General features: G+C 51.9%; 1 protein-coding gene across 1 annotated transcript; it reads right to left on the reverse strand.

Annotated features, from left to right (window-relative positions):
- Nucleotides 1-302: 302 nt before the first annotated feature.
- LRRC29 (leucine rich repeat containing 29) lies at nucleotides 303-15,405 on the reverse strand. Its single transcript, XM_039221283.1, has 7 exons — nucleotides 15,374-15,405; nucleotides 11,896-11,997; nucleotides 3,062-4,054; nucleotides 1,749-1,964; nucleotides 1,476-1,619; nucleotides 1,066-1,283; nucleotides 303-976 (listed from the first exon to the last, which is right to left on the reverse strand). The coding sequence occupies exons 1-7, from the start codon at nucleotides 15,395-15,397 to the stop codon at nucleotides 808-810; spliced, it is 1,866 nt and encodes a 621-aa protein (XP_039077214.1). The 5' UTR covers nucleotides 15,398-15,405; the 3' UTR covers nucleotides 303-807.
- Between the last annotated feature and the right edge of the window lie 119 nt (nucleotides 15,406-15,524).

Consider the following 15,524-nt stretch of genomic DNA (forward strand, 5'->3'; position numbering starts at 1 on the left):
GAAGACAACTTCATTGCATCCTTAATCACTGTGCTCCTCGGATCTGTCTGGGATGTGCCTTTGCTGCGGGCCATGCTTGGAGGCTCATGCTGGGAGAGGCCTCCAGGCTTCTAGTCTCTGGCCATGTTGGGGAAGAAGTTAGGACTTGCTGGGGGTGCCTGTGGTGCTTTGGGTAGGTGTAAAGAAGAAACTGTCTGTGTGCCTCTGGTGTTTTGTCCACGTGGTTCCTGGCTAGGTTGGGCTGTTTCAACTGAGGTAGGGAGGGAGGGGGCCCTGTAGCCTGAGAATTTCAGACAAGGAGGTGAGATCTGGAATTTTTAATCTTGTTTGGGTTTACAACAAAGTCTGTGGCTTGGCGGCTAAAACTCAGTGCTGGTAAGGGCTGGGAAAGCTCCTTATAGGGAACAAGGGGAGGCACGGGCCTTAGGTGTGAGAAGTGGGCAGGACAAGAAGCACAGGTCGGCTCCTCTCCAACACCAGACGCATCCCACCTGTGGGCCTGGCCTCCAGATCCAGGCCTGGCCAGGAGAGTAGGAGCTGGCATGTCTATGGGCCTGTGGCAGCAACCGATAGCTGGAAGAGGCTCCTGCTGGGCTGTAGGGCAGACTGGGGCAGGAAGCCCCCTGTGCTGCCCTGGATTAGTTCTATCCCCAGTCCTAGAAAAGGGGTTTGTAGCTTGGGGAAGGGGCTTTGGGGTATTTGGCAGAGGAGGTTAGGAGGCACTGAGTCAAACTCTAGGTCAAGAGGCCAGGGCTGGGGACTCAGGGCAATAGAGGCTGAGCCACAGGGTTGGTTACTGACCTGCCCCTAGAGCGTCAAGGTCAGGTCAGCCCCTCCCACGAAGCGGGACTGGATGCAGGTCACCTGGGGCAGTTGGGCTTGGAAGTGCCTAACGGCAGTCATGCTGATACCAGGACACATGGCCACATCTAACATCCGGAGCTGCTTGCATGCCTGCCCAATGGTATCCAGAGTCCTGTGGGGAGGCCTCCAGTGAGTGCCTGACCCGGCATGGGGACCCAGCCCACCTCCTGTACTGACTTGTGGCATCATCAGACAACTCACTGCTCTGTGAGCTGAGGGCAGCTGGATAGGTTGAGGTGCTGCAGCCTCGGCCAGGAGCTGGCTGCCTGGGCCCAGCCCTCATCGCTGAGGAGGCTGCAGTGACTCAGCACCAAGCGCTCCAGGCTGGGGCAGCCCTTGGCCACAGCCACCAAGCCCTTGTCTGTGAGTGCTGGCAACAGGCTTAGTGACAGTTGCCTCAGCTGAGGGAACTGGAGCACCTGCAAGGATAGAGGTGACTAGTGGGAGGGTATGATAGGGCACTGGAGCTCAGGGCCCTTCCAGGCGCCCCCATCCCCAGCCAGAAGTAACAGAAGCCAATGGAAGTTTTAACAAGCAGAGTGGGATGGCCTGGGCCTGGCTCTAGTGCCAGGATCCTCAATCTGTCCACACCTCCAGCCCCAGTTCCACACCTTGGCCAAACTGGCATCAGTTAGCTTGCTGCAGGCTGTGAGGTCCAACTCCTGCAAGGCCCGCAGCATGAGCAGGGAAGGGCCCTGTGGCTGGGGAGAAGGGTCCTTGGGGCCCAAGGCCTGATGCTCCAGCTCTCCATGTAGCTGTGGGAAGAAGCTCCTGCTTCTCAGGTTCCTCCTGAGTTTGGTCCTCAGGTGGTCCAAGAGAGACACTCAGGAGGGGCAGGAGGGTAGCTGAACCCAGGGACTGCTCCCGCCTTCCATGACCTGCACCTGGGGCTCCTGTGTAGGCTCTTCACTTGGTTCTCTCAGTCCGAGAAGCCCCCAGTCTCGGAGCTCCTTGCACCAGGCCAGGCGCAGGACTGAGAGGTGGGTTAAGTAGGCACAGATGGCCTGCAGGGTCCTGTTGGTGAGGGCCACACAGGAAGATAAGTCTAGCACCCTGAGGTTTGGGCTCAACACTGGGATCAGGGAGAGCACTGAGGCATCCTAGGAGGGAAGTGGAGAAGGGAGAGAACAATGAACAGGCGGCTTGTGCAGGGGTCCCCATGAAGGTTCTGCTCAAGATTCCAACCCCACAGGCAACAGGGAGCTACCAGTGGGTCCATGGAGGGAAGAAACAATCCCTGCGCTGGTGAAAGGTAGGGGTGGGACACCAGGAGGAGTTTGCTGGAGGACAAAGGCCTAGATTGGCTGGGGCAGGAAGGATGCAGGTGGAAGTTTCTGAAGTATCTGCTCTGGCTATACTCCCAGCCCCTGCTGAAGGTGTGGGCGGAGGCAGCCCTCTGACCACAGCTTATTGGACCCTCATTGGACATCTGACCCTAGCTGAACCAATCGGGTATGTTCCCTCTAGAATTTGAAGAACTCTGAGGTCACTGTGGGGGTTGGGCTGCCACCTGCCAGGAACAGGAGCTAAGGGCCGAATAGAGGAAGCTGGTTTGTAAAGAGATGCAGAGACCCATGGGAGAGCAGATAAAGAGACACATGGTGGTAACAGGAAGACAGAGTGGGGCGGGGCAAGAGAAGCACTTGTAGGGGAAAGGAGGAGATGGTTTTTGAGTTGGGAATGCCCTGGGCATATAGACAGTTTGAAAAAAATGATCCTCTAAAGAGAGAGAGACTGACATTGCCAAGTTAGGGATGCCACCCAGAGGGACAGGGCTGAGTCCTATTGAAGGAACTGGCTGCAGCCAAGAAATGACCCTGTGCCACATCATATTACCTCTGTCAGGCCCTGCCCCAGCAACCTCCCTGTGTAACCTTGGTGCCCATTCATCTTTCCTGCCTCCAGAACACCTGCCCTTGATGCCCCACCCAGACTGCAGGGATCATTGAACACTTCGTATATGAGGTGCGTGCCACCTTGTGGGCTGGACCAGCCTGGTGTCCTGGATGTCCCTCCATGGGGGACTGATGGGGGGAGTGCTGGCAGCAGCACTGTCTGTCCAGGCTCCTTTGTGTCCTAAGTTCTATTCTCACTACTGTTCCTTGCACATAAACATTGGGCAGTTCCTCCCTGCTGCCACATGTGCAGCTCCCCCAGCCCCAGCCCTGGAGAGGAAGGAAGGGGATGGTGTGCTCACCTTGAGTGAGGAGCAGTAGGCCAGGCTGAGAGAGGCCAGTGGGGCTGGAGCTCTGTGCCCCGAATCCAGGGCCTGGGCCAGGCCCTGCCCACTCACCAGGCAGCACTCTGCCAGGTCCAGCCTCTGCAGCTCCCGCAGGCCTCCCAGGGCTGTACATCCTGCATCCGTCAGCCGCTGCAGCTTCCTCAGGCTGAGGCGCTGCAGGTGCTCCAGGCCCCGGCTTATGGCCAGGAGTGCCCCATCGGCCACTTCTGAGCAGCCACTGAGGTCCAGGGAGGTCAGGCCTGATTGTAGGCGGCAAAGGGCGGCCACAGCCTCTGTGGAGAGGTCCTGGCAGCCGTGCAGGCTCAGCTCTTGCAGCTGCAGCCCAGCCACCTGACCCAGGGCCTGCAGTGCCTCAGGGAGCAAGCCAGTGCCACTCAGGTCCAGGGCGTGCAGCCTACCAGCCCTCTCCTTCACGAACTGTAGCAGGTTGTGGAAGGAGAGTTGGGAAGGGGAGGAGTCTCGGGGGGCAAAGGAGCCCCAGGCTGGGCCTAATTCAAAGGTGAGGTGACAGTAGGCCAAGGAGAGGCGCTCCAGGCTGGGGGCACAGCTGCTGAGCCGGTTGAAGCTGAGGTCCGTCAGGTCCCGCAGGCCAGCCAAGTTGAGCTCACAGAGGCCACTCAACACCAGCTGGACCCGCTGTGCTGTCTCGGGCTGAGCTAGTAGCATGCCCGATGTGAAGAGGCTATTGCAGCCACTGAGATCAAGGATACGCAGGGCTGGGCAGCCCAGGATCAGGGCCACGAAGGCAGCCTCCGAGGGGCTGCCCCCACTGAGGCACAAGCTCTGCAGGTGCGGGCCCAAGTGGTAGGCAATGGACTCCAGCACTTGGTGCGAAGCTGGTGAGTCATCCAGGTTGGTCAGGCTGATGCAGGTGATGCCCCTGAGGCCCAGGCTCTTGATGGCCGGGAGGGAGGCAGAGGACACAGGGATGCTGTACTGCACATTTGTCTAAGGGGCAGCAATAGGACTGGGGTTAGCCCTCTGGCTTGAGGGAGAGTTGGCCATCAGATCTGGTGGCCAGTCACTGGCAGGTAAGGGAAGGACCCTATCACAATGGGGACCACTGTGCTGTGCGGTATCATGTGTGGTTGAAGGAGACAAGTCACTCTGGGGCTCAAAGGGGATGACTTGAGGGGAGAGCAGGAAGATTAGTGATAGATGGGACTGGATGCCTATAGAGGGGTAGGGACAGAGTGGGGAGTTGGCATACTGGGCACAAGGGGCCGGGAGTGGCCTAGAGGAGAGCCAGTGAAGCCCCCAGGGGGCAGATGGACTAAGTATGCTAGATCCCAAACTTCAGGCCTTTCAGAAGGTAGCCCTGAGACCCACAGACTAAGCTCCTACTCCAGGGAGTCAGAGCTCAGCATTAGCTAAGCAACCAGCCTCCCTTGCTTTCTCAAGAGCATATAAATAGCCCTCAGAACAGCTGAAGGCAGTAAGAAGCAAAGCAGTTGTCACTCACCACCACCCTGGGTGGCCCAGGTGCCAGAGGTCTAGGGCAGGCAGTGAGGCCTAGGTCCCCTGGTGGCCTCAGTATCTTAGCCACATGAATGTTTGCAAAAATGGGTTTTGTGTGTAAGCAAAAATGTGTGCATACACATGTGCATATGTGTGTGTGCACCCCAACATGTGTGGGCCCTGCAGGCTCCAGAATTCAAGATGTGCTTGTGATCCTTGAGGTTCGTCTCAGGAGTGTCCATCTTCTTCGTCTAGGTAAGGAAAGAGAACCCTCCCATTTCTGTGGGTGGAAACTAAGAGAATGAATCTTAAGGTGCCAAGAAAGTTGGGCTGGCCCTGCTGTGGACGAACAGGGAGGGAGAGTGGAGAGTCCATGGCTGGTGTGGGGTGGGGCCTGGAGGTGAGCTCAGGGTAAGTCGGGAGAACAGGCTGGCCTGTGTAGGCATTTGGGGAGCCCCAGTTTTCATAGCACCTTCGCTAATTTTGTGCCAAAGGGAAGTTGGGACAGGTCCCTGGGGAAAAGGTGTGGGGAAGGTGTAGCAGACATCTCTACCCTTGATGGATGCCCAGGTTGCAGGCAAGCAGTATTCAAAAGCTCTTGCGTTACTGCATCAACATGATCACAATGCAGGAAAGCAAGCTCTCTAAAAACCTGTCCTGTCAGTTACTGCAAGAACAAACGATGTTCCCCACGTCTACCCCACAGAACATTGTCAAAAGAAAACCATAAAGGTAGAAATGACATATAATATATACTCCTGTAAGATACTTATTAACAGGATTCTTCTCAGGAAGACACATGAAATTCATTCCTGGGTGTAGAAACCAGGCTGGCTTCTGTCACAGAGAGAAGCAGACACCTATGGCTGTCATCATGGGAAGGAGTGTATGGTAAGAAATGGGGGCCTGGGGTACCTGGCTGGCTCAATTGGTGGAGCATGTGACTCTGGATCTCAGGGTCATGAGTTCAAGCCCCACTTTGGGCATGGAGCCTAAAAGGAAGGGAAGGGAAGAAATGGGAGCCAGCTCCTGACTACTTGCCCAGGAATCTGAGGTCAAACCGGGCTCCCTGTCCAGACCCCATTCCAGGAAGTAGGGATTGTGGATGAGAGGGATTGTCCCTCTTGTGGACACTGGGAGACAGTGGAATAGTGGGAACATCAAGGGCCTGGGCTCCTCTCTCAGATTTAAAGAGAGCGGGAAGATCCCAATGGGTGGGGAAGATGATGCAGGGCAATGATGAAAAGATCAGGGAGAAAAGGTTCTAGAAAGGAATGGTAAAGCAGACCTCTAGCCGTTTGGAAGTCCAGACTGCAAGGAGCCAGTCTGATAATGAAGAGTATGCTGTGACTGCAAGTGCAGAGCAGGGCTGGTTGCCAGGCAGCGCCACCCCCACCATCACATCCTGTGCCCCCACCGTCCCACCTCCAGGCACCCGCAGTCCTTCTTTCTCTTGCTTCCTGAGCCTTGGCAGCCAGGAATGTTCTCATGTCCTCCCCTCTCCCACAGCCTCCTTATGAACAGGTAGATGAACAGCTGAAGGGGAGCAATGGCGGTCAGCCTAGAGTCCAAGTCCAGGGTCAGCTAGTGGCAGTAAAACCTATCAAATAAAGGGGCAGGGCCTGTTGTAAGAGGCTTCCAGTAGCTACTGGGAGGTGTGTGTGTGCGTGTGTGTGCGTGTGTGTGTGTGTGTGTGTGTGTGTGTTGAGATTTAAGACTGCCTCCTTGCTCCCCACTGTTTTTCTTGATGGAGAGGGGGCAGCCTGTAAGCCATCACCCAGGTGGTCTGCCCTGGACTCAAAGTGCAGGTGCCCAGAAGCAGCCTTTTAGTGATATTTACCATCTGTGGGATGCAGAGCAGCAGGCAGAAGAAGCAGGCTCCTGGATTCTGGTCTTTAGCCCCTTCCTAGGCCCTAGGAAGATGCTTCCTGAGGTCCAAAGGAGGACTGCAAGGGTATCTGCTCTAGCTTCAGCTGCCCCATCCATAAGGAGCCAACTAACCCCCTATCTCCTCCTTTTGCAATGCAGACATCTTAAGAGGAAATGCTGTCATTTGGAAAATGCCCTACATCTGCTAAAAGGGGCATATATCCCTTGACTGTGAGAGGCCAGGACTTCATTATACCTAGTGAAGCCCTGAGCTGAGACTGCAGGCTTGTGTGCAGGATTGGAAAGTCGTCTGATAGAGAAATGGCTCTCCCATCTGCTGGCATAGGAATCCAAAACAACATGCCTGTTCTCGAGAAGAAAGTGTATGCCCTGGCACCCAGGGGCTTTGATCTATAGAGAGGAGTTAGACATCGGGGGTCATTTCCAGAGGCTCCCTGGGGCCATTATAAACACCCCAGGCAAGAGAAGGCAGTGGAGGGCAGATGCTGAGCTGTCCTGAGTTCTTCATAGAGACCAACCCAGTGGCAGGCAACCAGGCTCTCCCTGGAATGGGCAGATCTGATGTGGGGGTGGGCAGGGGGCATTGCCTTTGTCTACCTTCTTTTTTGAGAAAAATTAGGATTAAGTGGGGGTACATCTGGGAGAATAAGAAGTCACCAATCCAGCATCCTTGCCTGGCCTGGTGAGGCATAAAATCCAGCCATGCCTTGGTGAACCAGTATCTTTGGGAGCACCTACTAGCAAGGGGCACTGCTTCCTTATCAACCTGCCCACATCTGAGCCCTCAGAGATGAGTCCTGACGATAAATTCTGCAAATTGCTCTCTGGGACGTGGTTGTGGTAGGATGTCAACAGAACCCTAGATGCCATGTACTTGTGGCCTGGCCATCCAGTGCTCCCAGCCTGGGTGGGGCTGAGTTTTACAGAGCCACTAAATAGCTCTTGGTCAGCATCCCATCTGGGCCTCACAGTTAGCTGGAGGAGCCCCGGTGCTATGATCTTAAACTCTGCCCCTGGCCTCCTTCTCCTCACTCCCTTATCCTACTCTAATCTTTTTATTTTTTTAACGTTTTTATTTATTTCTGAGAGAGAGAAACAGCATGAGCAGGGGAGGGTCAGAGAGAGAGGGAGACACAGAATCCGAAGCAGTTTCCAGGCTCCAAGCTAGCTGCCAGCACAGAGCCCGACACGGGGCCTGAACCCATGAACCGTGAGATCATTACCTGAGCCGAAGTTGGATGCCCAACTGACTGAGCCACCCAGGCGCCCCTATCCTATTCTAATCTATTCCTTCCTGACTGCCCACTTTGCTTCTCCTGCCCTTTCCTTATTTGCTGGACTCAAAGAACCTCTGCCCTGACTGCTTCTCCTTGGGGTCCTGTGGCCCTGCCTGCCATGTTGCTGTGCCCTTTCTTCTTGCCCCCGACCCTGCCAGCGATGATGAGACCTCTGCCTCCTCTGGGTCTATGCTGGGAGTACAGAATTCCACCTCTGGAAGCCACAGTCTCCCCTCTTGCCTCCCCCACTGCTACCTCCTCCCCACCTTCTGGCTCTCTTCTCATCCCTCTCAAGGTTTCTCTCCATGCCCACCATTCTCTCCAGCCCCTGACACAAGTGCAGCAGCCTCCACTCGCTTTCGCCTTCTCACAGATGACCTCTTCTGTTTCAGAGAGAAGCCAAAGCCATCAAGTGGGAAGGCCCTCGCTTTTTTCCCTGTTCATATCCACCAGCCATCAAGACCCATCCTGACACCCTTCCCTCTCTCACTCCTAATCCCCTTCTCTGGGCCTACTGGGCCTGACCCACCTTCTCCCATGGGAACTCGCAGTCCACTGCTTCTTCCTCAGTTTACAAATACCCCAGAGTCACAACAAAAGGCCTCCCTTGATCCTGCCTCCCTCTCCTCATCACTCCTGCTTCTCCCCTTTCCTCTGCAGTCAGACCTCCTGGAAGCCTGTGGGCATACCTATACCTGAGCTAGCTACCTTTCTACCCCTTGCCTCACCCACTGACCCGTCCAGCAAATTATCAACACCCGGGGGCCTCCTCTGCACACCTCCTACGAGTGTCCTTTCTGCCCTGTCACCGGTTGTGGATGACCAGTTTCCTCCATGCTGTCTCCCACTGGGGGCTCTGTGGCTCTGCCTGCCTGGCTCTCCTCCTACCTTCTAGCCTGTCCCCCATCAGCCTCTTTTGGGGTCATCAAAGAAGAGAGAGAGTGAGTTCCTCATGGTATGTTCCACCCCACCACACACACACACACATGCACACTCTCTGCTCTCCTCCCCCTGCACCCTGGCAGACTGCACTTCATCCCAGGCCAACGACTGTAGCTGCGGACCCTGGGAATTAGTTACCTGATGGAATTTGCCAGATACATGGGTGCAGCATGACCGCCTCTGAAGTCACTGTCTTATCCCCCAGTGATGCCCCTTTTCCTTAATTCTCAGTGCCCTCTACCAAGTCACCCAAGTCAGAGATCTGGGAGCCATTCTAGATCCTTCCCTCACTCTCCACATTCATGGTGACCAAAGTCCTTTCCATCTCATTTCTCTGATACACTGCAGCATGTCCCTCTGCTCCTGCCTCATTGCTTGTGCTCTAGTTCAGGTTCCTGTATTGTCTCTGAGAAATACATTACAGCAGTTGCCCCGTTTTGAGGGTCCTGGCCCTCAATCTTTCTGGCTCCATTCTAGCCTTGGTACTGTCACCAGGTGATCTTTATAAAAGGCAAACTGACTATGCTCTTCAGATCCCTTGATGGTTCTTCACTCCATGCGACGGAGGCTGAGTTTCTTAGCCAGCACTGGAGCCCTGCCTACCTCTTCAGGCCCAGCTTTCCCACACCCGCCCCCTCTTCCTCCTCAGCCCTGGCTCTGGGAATGGCAACTTCTTATTGTTGTCTCATGGTGCCATGCCTCCGCTTGGCTGCTTTTTCTGTTGGTTATAGTGATGGGTATGAGGGTTGTCTTACCTCTCACCTACTCCTGTTTGTCTATTTAGCAAATATTTATTCCTCTCTCTAGTTTCAGCCCAGGCACCCCTTTCTCCATTAAATCTTTTCTGAATCTTCTCTGATCCCCCGTGTGCCTTACAAGACTCCAAGTGCAGCACCCCTACTCACTGAGTGAGTGAGCCACTCTCTGAGCAGCTCTGGCAACTCTCCCACTTCCTTCTGCCCTGCTGAGGTCCCTGCCTCTACCTCTCTTTTTACTTCCCTATGACAATGTGGCCCCCAGATTCACTCAGCAAAGAGGCCACTAGCTTCAGAGAAACTTCTTCAGCAAACTGCTCCATACTGCCACTTCCTGAGCAGGAGGGGTGACATCCTCCCACCTTATCCAAGACCAGGCCTCGTATCACCTCAGGTGGCATCTGCCATTTCTCACCTCTCTTCTTCATACATTCACATTCGCCCCTCCTCTAGGATTCTCTTCAGCATATGAACACATTTGAGATTTCTCCTAATGAAAATGCTTTCATCAAGTCCTCTCAGCCTCTCATTATTGCCCCATTTATTTCCTTCCTTTCTTGGGGAAATTTCTTGCAAAGGAGCTCAACTGTCTATACTGCCCTTCTTATCTTATTCATTCCTCCACAGACCTGGCTTTCCCCCCAGATGCCAAATGTTGCTGAAGTCACTGGGGACCTCCCTGGACATCATACATCACAGATACTATCTGTTCTTTATTTTCTGGACTCTTCCTCCACTCCACACTGTAAATGCTCTCCACTTTTGACTTTTGCCCCCTCTTCTCACTGGACTCTTCTCTGTGTCTCACTGTTGCCTTCTCCTTCCCATGCCCGTAGACTGGTGTACTCCCCCTGGGCATACTGTGGCCTGCTCTTCCTCTGGATCTTCATGTGATCCCTGGGGCAAGTTACTTAAATCCATGCTTTCAACCTCCACCCATTCTGTAATGATATTTATTACCGAGACCCTTCTTTATTATTATTTATTTATTACCGAGATCCTTCTTGAATTCCTCACTCAGAAATTCAATAACCAACTGCATCTCACCATATAGATGTCTCATACTTCAAATTTTCAACAAGTCCAATCAAATATCTTTACACACTAACTAAGCTCATGATACAGGATAGATAACATGACAGCAGACCCTACGTGTATACACACATTTAATGTGTGACAGAGGAAGGGTCCAAGCCAGCAGGGAAGGGGAAGATTATATATAAATGGTATTAGGGCTATTTGAAAACTACTCAGTTTAGCTTCTTACCTCAGAGAATAAATCAAAATAAATTTCACCAATTAAAAAATTACTATAAAATTTCAAACCATAAAACAGAAGAAAAGATTGTGTTGTGAACCTAAAATCTCTCTAAAAAATAGAGCCTAATTAAAAAAGAGAGAGAGAGAAATATGAGTGTATATCAAATCACTGAGGAGGCAAGGGGTCTCCAAGTTTAAAAAGCAATGGCAAAAATAAGAAAACAAAAGATGTTCAGGATCCACAACATAGAAAGTTAACCTCTGTATCTCATAAATAAGCACATATCTACAAATCATATTCAAAGGCAAATATATTAGGAATATATTTCAATGAATACGTAAAAGATTAATCTCTTTAATATATAAAAGGTTCATACAAATGGATAAGAAAACTATTAAGATGCCAATGATTAAATGGATAAAGAACACGAATAAACATGAGAAGAAAAGAGAAATGGTCAGCTAATGAGGAGGCTGTTCAACCTCAGCAATCAAAATTAAAACAAACAAGGAGCTATCACTGCTTCAAACTGTTACAGATGTCTGCTCGCACTTCTGAGCTAGGCTGTCTCCCTACAACTGATTCACCCTCTCCAGCCCACTCTGCACTGCACATCAGACCACGTCACTCCCCTGCCTTAAAGGCTCCGTGATGGTAATCAGGATGGAACACCAGCAATAGTGCCAGCTTGCAGTCTGACCTCTCGTTAGCTTCATCTCCCACCACTTCTAAGTTCTAGTCATATGGAACTTGTGTGGTCATTTTCAGAACTATTTCACACCTTGGTGCCTTCACCTGTGCTGTTACCAGTCCTGGAAGACCAACCTTCACCCTTATCCTATTCCATGAGGAAGCCTTCCCTGATGCTGCTGCTCTCCTTTAGATGCCCTTCTTCCTGTTCTTCCCTTCATTTCAGTGTCATAGCACCAAGCACACAACATCACCATCACTCACGTACTTGTCTTTCTCCTTCACTGGACTGTGAGCTCCTCTGGGCAGGGGTCTATGTCTTATTCATCTGTAAAGTCTCAGTACTGTACCCAGAGCCAAGTATGTATGAGTGTAACATATGTATGAACATGTGTGCATGGATGGATGGATGGATGGATGGATGGATGGATGGATGGATGATGTATGAGCAGGGCCACAAGCAGTTCTGAAGTGAGAGACAACTGAGAATGGGCCAGATGAGGGTAGCCACCTTACCTCCCGAAGTGCATTCTGGGCTGCACAGTACCAAGCCCGATTCACGAGGGAGGCCTCTTTCTGATCTGACAGAGGCAGGAAGCTCAGAATATATGTGAGCATCTGAGGGAAAAAGACAGGACATTGGGAACTGTTAGAGCTGGGAGCCTTTTGAACCTTCTCCATCTGGTAGAATAGTAGGTCTGAGGGGACTGGAACCCTGGCTTCTAGTTTATCTTGAATCCTAAGCTTCATGGGGTCTTCACTTCCCCTCTCCAGACTCCAATGATCTTTCTTGTGAACAAACCATTCCGAGTGAGCCCCGCCCGGATGCAGGTTTGTACTGATTGATAAAAACCAAACTTCCCACTCAGTTTGGTAAAAACAGCCTGGGCATTGGGACTAGATAAATCTAGTTCAAATCCTTACTCTATCACCTGACCTCTCTGAATCTTATTTTTCTAATCTGTAAAATGGCAAATGTAGTGAGATCTAAATGGGTTATGGTGAGCATTAAGTAACATAGTAAAAGGTCTGGTGTAGGACTTCAGACATAGCAAGTCAGGTCTCCTCCTTTGATCTTCGGAAGCCACACCTCCTGCCATCATAGGTCAGTCTCTGGGTCTTCCCTCTTTCCCAGTCTTCTCCACTGCCAACTCGCCTTCTCAGCTGCCTATTAAGCTATGAAACAGCCCAGGTACTTAGGCTGCCAGTCCACCTATGCTCTGTGAGGCTGGAGTCATGAGGTTGGAGGCCCTACAAGGGACTGGGAAAGGAGGCGCCTGTGAGGCCAGGAATGATCTAATATTAACTATTCTTTTCTTCTGGAATCCTCTCTCCTGGACTATTGTGACACTGTTTTCCAGGGTTCCACTCATCACTCCAGTTGCCCTGTTTCTGGATTCTCCTGTGGCACCCAGGGTTCAGACCTGAGTCTTTCAATTTGTTTACTTTTGAGGATAATAAATTCATTTGCATGGCTCCAACAGTTACCTCTACAGGAATAACCAACAATTCAATTGTTGAATTGTCTCATCATTCATGTGCTGGTCCAGTGTTGCCAATTGTCCGCAGGATCCTTCGTCTAAATGTTTTACTATTACCTTCATCTCAACCAAAATTCATATTCTGTCTAAAGCATCCTCTCTTCCCAACTTTCCAGTATCTGAACTTCAATACCAACAGTGCATCTTACCTGAAGATCCTGATACTCTTCATGCTCTTCTGTCCCTTGCTACCAGATACAAGTGTTCAGCACAGGTTTTAGGCCAAGCTAACTTAGACTCATTCAAATCCCCACTCTACTACTTTCAGGCTCTGTGACTTACGTGATCTCAGGCAAGGTAACTGACCTCTCTTAGATTCAGTTTCCATACTATATATAGGTGTGTGTGTGTGTGTGTGTGTGTGTGTATTTAATAGATGTGTTCTTGACACCTAGTAGGTGTTCCATAAATGGTTGCTGGATTGCTGTTACTAATATTTCTATCACTGAAACTTTATTTTTTTTAAATTTTTAAAATGTTTTATTCATTTCTAGGAGAGAGAGACAGAGAGAGAGAGACAGCGTGAGCAGGGGAGGGTCAGAGAGAGAGGGAGTCACAGACTCTGAAACAGGCTCCAGGCTCTGAGCTGGCAGTCAGCACAGAGCCCGATGCGGGGCTCGAACCCACGAACCGCGAGATCATGACCTAAGAGAAAGTAGGACGCTTAACCGACTAAGCCACCCAGGCGCCCCTCTATCATTGAAACTTTAGCACCTCAGTAGCCCAGATCTTCATTACCCCAGAATTGGGGTCCTTCTACAATCTCCCACCTGCCTCCAGGCTCATCCTTGCTAGTCATTCTGCATACTGTGACAAGGCTACCTTTCTTTAAAAACAAACAAAACAAACAAAAACAAAACACCGTTCAGTCTTAGGATATTCCTGATGAAAACCTTTAGGGTGCCCCAGTACCCTCAGGACAAAATTTCCACTTTTGGGTCAGTACTGCCAGGCCCTATGCCTGACCAGACCCCTGATCCCAGAGCTTCCCCAGTTCATTCTCCCCACCGTCATACAAACATAACATGTCTATTACCTTTTGCCTATGTGTGTCTCTTTCCTGGAATGCCCTTCCTTAACCTTGACCTCACCAGAGCATTCTAATCTCTTCTTCCTTTCTCTGATTCCTAGCACCAGAAGGTACTCAGTCAATACTTACTGGATTGAACTAAAGATGAAAATATCTTTATTTTCACCAAAGCCCTCTACTTCTATTTTCACCAAAGCTTTGCTCAGGGAAAGGATGGGGAGATAAAGCAGATCACTTTATCTGAGAGGACTGGGGACTGGGGAGAACGGCCTTCTAGGGCAGGAAGGCTAAGCATGGGGAAGAGAACACTGATGGGATTGGGACTGACTAAGCCCCCAACCCCAGGGGAAGGCAGGGAAGCCTATCTGAGCCAAGTTAAAACAGTGGCAATCCTGTCTTATGGGGATCAGCAACCAACCCAAAAAGCAAAGGGAGAGGGCAATACACCTGTCCTCACTGAGGGGAGGGAGCATGATTCTTTGAACTGAGAAAGGGGTAACTTTTCTAGAGGGAAAAGGAAGCAGTGATAAGGATGAAGTGGCCATCCCATGAACCCCACACTAAGGGGCTACTGGAGATAAAACTGGTCATTCCTAGTATCTATGGGGATGGAGTAAACATCCTCTGGAGCTCAGGAGATAAAGGATGCCATGGAAGAGGACTCAACCAATTGGGAGCTGTCCTATTCTTGTTAAGGGGAAAGAGCACCATTCCAGGGCCAATGAGGAAATTGTGATTTGCTTCCCATGGGCAGCGGGAGAGGGCTGCACCAACTCTCAAGGCAAAAGGGCTGGAAAGACCATCCCAAGAGGCCACTGGGAACAAAATCTGTTCTCTGTCTCCGACCAATGGAGGCAGAGTTGTCTTGCTCCAGATTAAGGAAAAGACGCAAACTTCCCACGGGGTGAAGGAGGTAGGGGCGGCCATCACTAGGGGCCAAGGGCGTGGGGAGCAGGCCTGTCCTCGGTGAAGTAATTCAGCGATTGTGCCTGGTATTGATGGAAGGGGGCAGTCTGTTTTCCACCGCCAGGGGGAGGGGCAAAGGGAATGAAGTGATCATCCCAAAGAGGCCAACGAAGATACGGTCGATTACCCTTTGGGGACGATGGTATGGAACGGTCATCTTCCAGAACTGAGGGGGGAGGGGCGGCCATCGCTAGAGAGGTAGGTAGGCTGAGACCCTGTCCTCGTTGAGGTGACAAGGCCGATGAAGGTGGAGAGAATGGCTCCCCCAAGCTAAGGGGATAGGGTGGCCCAAAGACGGGACCGTTACCCATGGCCAGGAGATCCTGGGATCTCTCAGGCGGGTAGTTTCCGCCAGGCGGGCGGAGGCAGGCGAGCTGTCTGACAGCCCCTCCCCACAGCCCGGGACCCCGGGGGCGGAGCTTGTCCCAAGCTAGGCCTGAGGGTGGCCTCCTCTCACCTCCAGGGGCAGCGACTCCGCCATCGCATTCCAGCCGCCACCGCCCCCGTGCAAGGCTTTCTGGGAAATGTAGTCTTATTGACTTTCGGGGAGAGGAGGGCCTTGGGAAGGAAGTGGACCCCCCCACTTCCGTCACAGTTGTGACGATTTG

This window comes from Hyaena hyaena, unplaced genomic scaffold, assembly GCF_003009895.1.
Source record: "Hyaena hyaena isolate Hyena2069 unplaced genomic scaffold, ASM300989v1 scaffold_18, whole genome shotgun sequence".
Taxonomy (NCBI): domain Eukaryota; kingdom Metazoa; phylum Chordata; class Mammalia; order Carnivora; family Hyaenidae; genus Hyaena; species Hyaena hyaena.

Coding starts and splice junctions, on each gene's coding strand:
- LRRC29 (XM_039221283.1), bottom strand. CDS start 15,397: ATGGCGGAGTCGCTGCCCCTGGAG. Junction 1,965..3,061: donor CCTACTGCTCCTCACTCAAG/GTGAGCACACCA, acceptor CTTCCCTCCTAG/GATGCCTCAGTGCTCTCCCT. Junction 1,620..1,748: donor AGCCTACACAGGAGCCCCAG/GTGCAGGTCATG, acceptor TTCTTCCCACAG/CTACATGGAGAGCTGGAGCA.